The 10,482-nt window shown below is 51.4% G+C and overlaps 1 protein-coding gene across 1 annotated transcript in view; it reads right to left on the reverse strand.

Annotated features, from left to right (window-relative positions):
- The window catches only part of GPSM1 (G protein signaling modulator 1), a 53,507-nt gene that overhangs the window by 39,318 nt on the left and 3,707 nt on the right, over nt 1-10,482 (reverse strand). The window contains exons 5-8 of the mRNA XM_035897658.1: nt 9,718-9,833; nt 9,283-9,438; nt 7,437-7,545; nt 4,296-4,422 (exon numbers count right to left, since the gene is read on the reverse strand). Of these exons, the coding sequence (XP_035753551.1) occupies nt 4,296-4,422; nt 7,437-7,545; nt 9,283-9,438; nt 9,718-9,833 (508 nt within the window). The remainder of the gene's footprint in view (nt 1-4,295; nt 4,423-7,436; nt 7,546-9,282; nt 9,439-9,717; nt 9,834-10,482) is intronic.

Below are 10,482 nucleotides of genomic sequence, written 5' to 3' on the forward strand. Positions count from 1 at the left end.
AGAGAGCAAGGGAAGCCAGGCTCTTGGCCGAGTCCTTCACCGCCCTCAGAGCTTGTTGAGCATGGCTGGGCAGCAGCATCTGCGTACTGTGAATAGCACAGAAACCATGCCAGTAACCAGCTTACAATGCTCTGAAAGCATCTGTGTGCCAACACCTTCTGGAACACCTGCATCCCTCTCCACCTACACCCAGCTGCCAGGAGAGGTGTTGCTCAGTGTCTCCCAACACTACTGCTGCCATCAGAGATGCCGACTGAGGCTGACGGGCTGCTGCGAACAAACGAGGAGTGGCCCAGAGTCAGTTTTCACTTTAGAGAGGCACTGAGGCTTTGCCAGGGCTGCTCTCTGCCTTCTGTCCAACACCTCCATCCCTTCGGTGGTGGGTGAGCCCCTTCCTCTGCACTCCCCTCCCAGCGGGCAGCCTGGCCCAGCCAGTGCCGGCCTCCAGAGGGGAGAGCTGAGAAGGAGGACCCCAAGAGGGAAATGCTGCAAGGCAGCTTAGTGTACACCAGAGACCCAAGTTACCCACCCAGGGACAGCCCAGCCAGGCACTGCCACCAGGCTCAGTCTCGGAAGGGCTCAGCTCCACGCTCCTGATTCACTGCTACCTGCAGAGGGCTAGGCACAGCCGGCTGTGCTGAGCAGATGCTGAAACCTCAGCCCAAACCAAATGACCTCGTAAAGGGCAGCCAGCGAGGGTGGCACGGGCAGCCAGCACTCCCACCCACGTTTGGCAGCAGCCCCAAGGACAGAGCTGGCTGTTTGCACCGTGGGACATCACCCAGCACCAAGCAGGACTTCTCGGTCATGGTTGCCTTCACCCCTACATAACAACTCCCTTATAGGCACAGCAAGTTCCCTTGCTTCTCTCCAAAGGCAAAAGCTTACCAGTACTCCATGCTTCATTTGCGGTGTGTGAAAGAGGGCAAGACCAGTTTTCAGGGCCACATTTTTGGGTGTTTAGAGAAACAGACACAACCTCTGTTTATTTGCTTCATGTTTTAGCTACTTTCTAGCTTCTTTGGGTTTGTTGCTTTAAGCTTGCTGTGTTTGCATTTCTTGACAAGGTCGTTGCTTTCACAAGACTTCTGCAGCACTGCCCCACTTCCCTGGACTCCAGCTTTGTCTTCTGACATCCAATTGCTCTCAGAATATTAATTAAAATCACAGAGACCTCCACAAGAGGAGCCAAAACAGCAGAGGAAAACACCAGACGCTCCTTCCTCCTCCTAGGCCCCCCACGGAGGGCAATGCCCAAGACTTAAAAGCAAGAGTAACCTGTGGAGGACATCACAGTCTGATGGTCTGCCTCAGGGTTTCTCAGCCAACAGTACAGATTTTCTCAGAACTCAAGTTTGCTATGAAACTTTAGTATACCTGCTTGATGAAATTAATGTGTTTTATAACATGCCTGCCCTATCAGATGATTTTAGCATCCTTATGAATATGCAGACAGTTTATAACCTTAAGCGGGGAAAATAATCTGAAGGGAAAAAGATTTGAAAGCTCTCCTCACCACGAGATTTGTTGACATCAAAAGGCACGGCTGGTTCAGAAGTCAACTTGAATCTCAACTCTCTCACCTGCTTCCTATTACAGAAACAGATGTTCCTCTTGCTGTAAATTGCTGCTATTAATAATATAAATAATTATGCTTTTCTAATCATTTAATAGGTGCACGGGAGGGTACCAAAGTTCCTGGCAGCCATTAAATACATCCCCCTTCTTCTCAAAGGCTCAGAGACACGTTGGTGGCCTCTCTTATCCTTCACTGAAGTTCAGAGTAAGAGAGCTGAAGCCAGAATAAAAGCTAAGGAGAAATCAAGGGAGCCAGGCTCCCCTGCAGACCCATCCTCTCTCCAAATCTCTACATGACAGGGACAGCACCTTTCCCACCTGAGATGTACGCGTTGGAGCCTGCACGTGGCTAAGCACTGCAAGACTCGTGCTCCCTTCCTTGTGCAAGATGCTGCTGCACAGCCCCAGCTGATTTTTACCTCCCCAGCAGGTTCCCAGGACCTGGCAAGGGGCAGCAACCTCACATCCCGCTGCGTGGGGAAGCCCTGCTCTGCAAGGGAACCTGCCCTGGGCCCTGCGGTCCCTCCCTCCCCTCACTGCAAGCCTCAGTCATTTGCTGGTTTTGCTCCAGAGAACACTTTGTCCTTCTGTTGACAACAGCCCCAGCCTTGGGAACGTGAGCAATGACACCAGAGATTAACGAGGTCACTGCAACCTCCAGCGAACACTGCCCCTGACTACAGCCACTCAGCCCCTCTTCCCACCTCCCAGCGATCACGCACACAGACCAGCACAGCTCTGGCTCTGTCAGATGAGAGAAAAATCACTACTGGCTCCAGATGTTAACTTAGCACAGGCACATCTGGATCACCGGAGGGCTGTGAGCAGCCTGCAGGCCACATGCTGGCTCTGCCTTGCCCTGCCTCACCTTCAGAGTTAAGCCCAGTGACTGACCAGGTTTGCCATGTGCCTTAAGCAAAATTTCTAACCCTTCAGTGGCTGCACACTCTCTGAGTCTCATGCTGTGAGATGAGGTCGGTGGAGCTGTGCCAGGGAGACAGTGGGGCTGTGCCACCACCTGCGTGGGGGACGTGCCACACACCAAGCTCAGCTCTCCCCAAGAAGGGCTCTACTCGGACCAGGACCCTCCCTGACCGCCAAGGCACCCTGCAGGGGGACACCAGACCTGTCCATAGCAGGCTGCATTCAGGCTCAGATTCAATGGGGAGTGTGTTAAGAGACCAGAGACCCTCTTGCTTTTTTTTTTTTTTAATTATTTCCAGCTAAGAAAAGGCTGTGCGCTCCTGGTTACACAATACGGTCAGAGCTGCAGAGCCCCTCTGTCAGATAAACCTGGCCCAAGTCCTTCCCGCTGCAGCTCTTCCACACAACATGCTTGTGCATCCAGTCAAACGTGTCCCAGCACGCAGTGCTCTCACGCCCGTGCGGTCCTTGGCGCTGCCCTCCTGCACCCCTCCATTCCCCAGCCCGAGGGACCTGGCACCCCATCAGCTCATTTCCTCCACACTTCACTCTGTCCCGGGAGCAGCATCAACATCAAGGCTGATTTCCTGCTCCCCTTTCAGAGCAATTTGCCAAAAGGAAGCCCCTAACAAGGTGCCAGGAATGAACAGAAGGCCCTTGCTAATAAGTTTCCCAGCAGTTCTAAGGATGGACCTGGCATGCAAAAGGAGACTGGGGCAGCCATCATGGCCCACACGGCCTTTGAGGAAACAGCTCAACTCCAGTGCTGCCGATGGGGCACGGCAGGGCATGCTGGCTCCCTAACCCGCAGCTTGGGAAAAGATTTAGCACTGACGTAGCAGGCTACACCTTCAAGATCAATACAGAGAGCAAACGCACACAGCCAGCCTTCCTCCCTCCCAGAACACCGTGCCTCAAGCCGAGCATCATCTTCTCTATGCCAGTTCTACCAAGAGGAAAGAGAACACACCGCCTGAGAAAACATGTTTGCACTAACAAGGTCACATTTAATCAGCCGGCACCTCCCGGGGTGCAGTGTCGTCTGCGTGAATTAATAAGCCCTTCCACAGCGACAGAACAACCAGCTGGAAGTGCCCCATGCCAGGCACCCACAAATGTCTGCAGTGGGCAGTTCCAGGACAGGCAGACGGTCCCTGGGCTGGGGACACGTCAGGCTGGCAGGCTGACAGCACGCTGTGGTGAGGACTCAGCTGTGCTCTCCTGCTCCCAGGGCCCAGCGCAGGGAGTAAAGCCGTTTTGTCTGCTGTGAGGACACCTTGCCACACCTTTGTTTCCAAGTTGGGCATCACTGCAGGTGTTCCGGGGTGAGGCAGCACCCAGCATGCTGATGCTCACAACCTGCCTTCAGCCCATGCTGTAGGCTTGTTCCTTGGGTGCTAATCAGAACAAGAGCAGCCAAAAATCCCTGCCAGTCACCTTTTGAAAGCTTGCTTTATCTGTCACATCAGTTAAAAGGGCCCTGCAGAGCTTTAAAAGAGACAAAAGCTGATTTACTGCTTGGCACGTGGAATTTCATTCCCAATGCAGATTAATTCCATTAACTCATTCTGTGCCCTTTTTGGGGCAGATCCTTCCCTGCCCTTGCAGCTTACGGAAAGCACAAAGCAAACACACTGCAGTGTCCTTTCCAATAAAGGTGCCTGATAGCCTCATCTTGCTCTGGCATTCACATTTCCTCCCATGTTGCCCACTTGCAAACACATTCCCTCCCCACACACCGTACCACATCTTTCAAGAGACCTTTCAATGCCAGCAAAAGCCCAGAAACTCACCTTGTGCTTCATAGCCAGAATAGTGATGAGCTGTACCCACGTCCTCATCCCCGGGGCCCAAGCCAAGGGCTGACTTGAGCTGGGCCATGTTCACCTGCGCTGTCAGCTCACCGTTCCGGTCCCCGATCTACAGGGTGAAAACCAACAGGGCAGCTGGTTAAAAGGCAACATGCTCTAAGCAAACAGCCCCTAGCAAAAGGGTTGCCAGCCCCATATCAAAGCAAACAGCCAGCCAGACAGAAGAGAGCTTGGAGGCACCCTGAGAGACCACACAGCTCAGCTTTCAACGCCAAAGCAACTCTCCAAAACTGTTCCTCGGTGGTAATTTGGGCGTGGGTCCATGCATGCTGTGCTGTGTACTGGCTGCACCTCAGAACGCATTTCTGCACAGTTTGGTACGATGAACTGAGGGGGCACAGCTCGCCCACTGCTATAGGACTGCAACAGAGGCGAACGTGCACGTCTGGTCCGTCCTGTAGCCACAGATAGCTTGGCAGAGTGCCCTGAAACTCTCAGCCCCCCTTCCTCAAGTATTTCCATAGTTACCAAGCACCAGACAGCCACTCTACTATCAGCCACGTGGGCAGTGGCACACTTGGGGCTTGGATGCTCTGAAAGCCCTTCTCTCCTGGCTCAGGTCCATACAGCTTTGAGTTGTTCCTAGTGATCTACCCACACACAACTCCAAAATCTTTTGCAGTCCAAATTTTTTCCAAATTCCCGTCTCTTACTGGCCTGAGGAAGATGTTCAGGAACAGATCTTTCCAGTGGCTCCTGCTACTTAAAATGGGGAGTTATAAGACATGCTGCTGAGCCCTCCCCAAAGTTTAACCAAACAAGAAAATTACTGGGCTGCATATCACCAGCGAACACAGAGAAGTCACTCGGAAACAGCGTCTAATCTTTAGAGAAACAGCAGCCTCCGTTACAGAGGAAGACCTTGGCCATTCCCTTGGAGAGGCCTGACTCCCTGTTAAATGCCTTCCAACAGCTCTTTTGTGGTCCTTCGAGATAGACTGCAGTGTGAGCCATCCTAGAACAAAATCATAAATCCCCACATTATTTATGACAAAGCCCCAAGCACTAGTAAAGGGAGGCAGATCAAACGGCTTATCATCAGGCATAAATCCCCCGCCAATTACAAGAGATTTGCTGTTGACATCATCTCCAGAGAAATTACTATGTCCTGGTTAGGTCTCACAGTCCTTGATGCTATGTTCAATGCTTCCCTGACTTCCACTCATTCCAGATCCTCTCCACGGCCCTATTAACATCAGACGAATACGCTGGCAGGACAACGATCCTAGGCGGGACCTACCACACACACCATAGCAGACCCCTGTTTTCTGCTCTCAGCTCGGATGTCTCAGTTTCCCAGGAGCCCCCTGCCACACACAGGGATGGGAAAGGTACTCCAGAGCAGTGTCCGAGAGCTTCCAAGGGTTTTAGGCACACATTTTTCACTCCAGCTGTTTCAGAAGGAATTTTTCAGCAACCTCTGATCACCCTGCAGCAGCTTCTAATATACTTACCCTGAGCAGATTGCATTTGGATTCAACGGTCACTGTCAGATTTATGTCAGGGTAGAAGGGGGAGAGGGTGATGGAAGTGAGCTAAACGCATCAGTGAGCAAAGGTTTAACTTCGCTAGGTTTTTCCTGGGCAAAACGCTGGTGGCTTGCCACAACAGCACAAGTGGCTCACTTGGTTCCCGAGGCTAAAATAAAACATCAGCTTTTCAACAGAATCACTAGCTGCTAGGAGCTAATGCAGGCTCTCCTCACAAACGGACAGTCTCTGCGCTGCTCCATAATTAATGATGTGGAGGAGTTTATTACCCGCCTGCCATGAGTAACCTACCCTGTAATCACAGCCATCACCCCAGAATGGTAACGCTGCTATGAACCCGCACCCTGGCGGGTTTCCTCTCCGCCCCCCCGAAGTCCCCAGGACCATTACTGCTCCTGCCCTCCCATCGCCCCCCATCCGCGCTGCACATTGCCCAGCTGCTTCCGAGGAACCAGCCCCACACTGCAACAGTCCTAGCAGACGAAAATTGGAAAAGTTAATTTGTCCCAAAATGTACAAGGCCAAAGAACAGTATTTTTTTCTGCACGTCTGATAAGTATAATTAAATACATAATTAGGCTGGTATGTCAGCCCTACCCCAAGATTTAGCCAACCTAACAGACAGGCAGGAGAACACACAAAGCACTTACATATGGTGATTTCAATTAGTGCTTCAAATAGGGTAATTTCTTCATCTGGGGAAGACTAAAGAGGCCACGGCTGATTTCCTCATAACACACTGGAAAGAGCAAACAATGGAATTCTTGCTTTCTGTACTTCTGAGCCACCTAAAAATGCCGTATGTCCTTGCAGCAGGAAAGCTGCAGCTAGCTGGGCAAGCACATCTGTGAAAACCAGAGTAGCTGCAGGCATGAAACCCCAAATGCTGCGGAGCGGTACAGGGCTAGCTGCAGGCTCTGCTCGTCCAGCATCAGCCATCAATTGATCGATTGTATTAGGACAACGCTAGAGTTTACCACCTCACAGCTGGGACCCCCTGCCAGCTCCACTGAGAGCAAATAACTTGCCACACATACATGCTGTTGCAGCACAAAATACAGTGGGTTTAGAGCACCCAGCCACTGGGCAGAAGTTGACCTTGTTTTCTCCAGGTACTTAACTTGCCAGCAGATCGGGTCAGACCACAGCTAGAATCCCAAGGTCCATCTCAGTCAGGATCTCACAGCCTTGCGCTCAGGAAAGCGGGGTCTTCCTTACAGACTGGACACCAGGAGGCATCCGAGTTCCTTCACACCAGTTTCGTGCACAACACTTTGGCTAACAGACTGGACAGCTAGTCCCCAGGTCCTTTCTCACCGAGGAATATCAGTTAAGAGCAGTGTACAGCAAATATATTAGCTGTAATTAAGGGGAAGGCTGAGACCCTCCCATAAAAAGAATGTTTTCCAGCCAAGCTCTGCAGCTCCTAAAGACACTATTGAAACAGCACATAGACAAGGGCTTTCCAGAGCAGTCATAGCAAGAGAACTACATTAATATAACTTATCGGCATGAAATAAAGTCTCTCAACAGGGAGGACTGATTCCCTCCGATCTGAACCAGCTTCTCTTACCTCTTGGGAGATTTCAAGATGTTTCCTTGCAAAGTGCAAAGCTTGTTCATGGCTCCCCAGGGAGACATAGGCATTTCCGAGACTCCAGCAGGCTCTTCCTTCTCCCACCCTGCAAAACAGGAAACTGTCAACCACAGAAATGCTGGGCAAAACCCAGCAGCACAGCAGCCCTTTCAGGGCCTCCCTCCCAAGAGAAGTGCCAGCCAGTCCTCCTAGCTACACTTTCACCTACAGAGAGGTTCTGCAAAGGAAAATGAAATGCACTGTACAGCTTAAACTCCTCTTATGCTGAGGGTCAGTAAGATCAGGGGATGAGCAATAGCTTCAGAAATGAGCCTGCACCCAGTCTGACAAGGGCCCAGAATGGTGTGGCTTCATTTGTGAGCACCAGCCTGCGAGCAGAAGCCAGAGCTCTTGTCCAGCTTCCACTTTGCACAGCAAGGTTTCCTCTCCAGAAGTGCACAATGCATCAAGAGGGCATGTAACATCTAGCTCTGGGCTGCTGTTGAACCGAAGGGCTGGATTAACAAGAACACGGCAAGGAGGAAATACTGCAGGCATGCAACGTTCTCCTGCTCAATACCAGCACTGTGTCACCCGGGATGCATGCACAAAGTGAAACTGCATGCAACAGCCAAGCAAATATTGACCTATTTCCACAAAGCCTCCAGGGTGCTGCTTCTTGTTTTCAGAAGCCAGAGAAATCAGGCTAATGTGAAACCTGCCCCAGGCAGCCCTCCCAGCCCCCAAGTGCACCCAGCCCGTGCCAGACACTGAGGTGCCTCTGGAGCAGATTTTAGCACCTTTTTGCACAAGCAGGCAGAGACCTACTGCTCATCAGAGCCTGCTCAGCTCTGCAAACGAGCAGATGTGGGGGGTGATGGGATAAAAAAAGCACATGGGGGCGCAGGGGGAGGTTCAGCGTGACTGCAACTCCCTTTTCAGAGGTTTGGGCGGGTTGATCAGCATTTAAACATTTTTCTTGTCACCCTATTCAATACCTTCTGCTCATAGGGTGTGTTCCCAGAAATGCAGGAGCCCACAGGCCTGCACCCCCACAGCATGATTCACCCTGGGGTGGGATTATACCTTCCCTGAGCAGATACTGCCCGGATAGTGCCATTTTAGTGTCTCTGCTCCATCTAGTGGAGGACACCCAGCTTCCCAAGAGCCATGAGCAGTAACACGAAATAAGGTGGCTGCAAAGCCACTTAAGCTGCAAGAAGGCTCCAGGATCACAGAGCGAGTATCCAGGAGAAGGGAACCAACCTCTCTTAAAAAATATTTGGGGGGGGGGGGGAAGGGAGTCCAAGCATCCTAGAGAAGGAGGAATGAGGCCAAGAAGCAAAACATATCATCTCCACATGCTCTATGTAACATCATTTCTTTCTACATGAAAGTTTCCAGCATCATCTCAGAACAGGACAAAGTGGCATGTATGTACGTATGCCCTAACCACACAGTTTCCAAGACATAACTTTTGTGAACTTGAAGGAGTTTTAGAGGGTCCATTCTGGGACAAAACAGCAGTAGCCTCACAGCAAAGCACTGAATACAATGCATTTTCTTGAAGCACCTCTTATTAGAAATCTCACTCAGCCCACACAGACATAGTTTTAAGGGCACAATCTCCAGGTTTGAATGACATGATAAAGGTGTCAATCACATTACAATTTTTGACAGATGACTGGACTAAAGTCTGGATTCTGAGAGATTTCTAAAGACTTTCAAGAATACATGTCACTGCTCTGTAGCCCCAGTAGCAGGGAACAGTCAGTAAATAGGGAAGGGCCAGTGCCCTGAGCCCATCAGAGCACAAACGTCACCTCCCGAGGCAGTCCCCTACCTGTCTCCCAGCTCCTGTGCTATCACCAGATGTTTTAGGTGGTACTCGATTGCTCTTTCATAGTCTTGAAGCAGTGTGTACGTGTTTCCAAGACTGTAGCAAGCCTGGGCTTCTACTGCTTGGTCTTTGAGTTGTCTGGAGAGCTGGAGTGTTTTCCTGCATGGAATAGGTGGAAATAAAGAGACCTGGTCACTGCAGGGCTCCTCTGCAAGGCAACGGGGAAGTCACCACTTTGGCATGCATTGCGTCGAAGTTGGTGCCTGTAACACACTGCAGGCTGTCAGGTGGCTGCATTACTCGCCACTGCTGAGCACCACACATGCAATTGGCCTCCAGGTCCCTTGTCACAACCCCCTGAGCCTACAGATTCACTGCAATAGATCAAGATTTCCAGGAAACATGTGCCCTGAGTTTGCTTTAGCCCCTGGCACTTACTTGTAGTACTCAGCAGAGATGTCAAACCTCCCAAGGAAGATGTGTGCATTGCCCAGGTTGCTGTACGCTCTCCGCTCGGCTGCCTTGTCCCCAAACTCCTTCGCAATAGCAAGGCGCTGCAGCAGATACAGATTAATGAGTACAGGCTGGCCATGGCCAGGTTTCTATTACACAGCAGCTTTCCTGACCTATTAACTTCTTGGTTTGCAAAGCTCTCACCCAGCAAGCTAGTGGTGCACATGCCTATCAGGGCTGGATGCAGAAGGAAACCTCTCCCTCTTTCTCAATTCACGGTCAGGAAGGGCCTTTGGAAAAGTCGGAGTAATGTTGCATCCTCCTCCAACTCCTATGCCAGCCCAGTCAGCACACATCTCTTCAGCTGAAGTGCAAAAGGAGTTATGCACTTACTTCAACAGCTGAATAAAGAGGCAAACAGAGAGCTGTCGGTCAGGCTGTGAAGGGATGTGGTTGATCAGCAGACCAGTGTGCAGGAACAAGGCTGTCACTTTGCGTGGTGCTGTGGCACAAAATGAACATGCACATGCGTGCACTCCATCTCACCGTCTGTGCTGCAGCTGCTCCCCAGGCCTCTGCCCTTACCTGCACCTCAGTCCTGCCTCTCCTCTCAGCTCCCCCTGCGCCCCCACCTCTCACCCTCCACTTTTCAGCCCCTGCTCCTGGTCCCAAATACTGCACAGTTTTCCTGCCCCTTTTCAGGCCCCTTCTCCCAAAGCACTGCTGACTGCTGTCCACCAGCATTTAAAA

Source organism: Egretta garzetta, unplaced genomic scaffold (assembly GCF_000687185.1).
Source record: "Egretta garzetta isolate BGI_Z169 unplaced genomic scaffold, ASM68718v1 scaffold417, whole genome shotgun sequence".
In the NCBI taxonomy this organism is placed as follows: domain Eukaryota; kingdom Metazoa; phylum Chordata; class Aves; order Pelecaniformes; family Ardeidae; genus Egretta; species Egretta garzetta.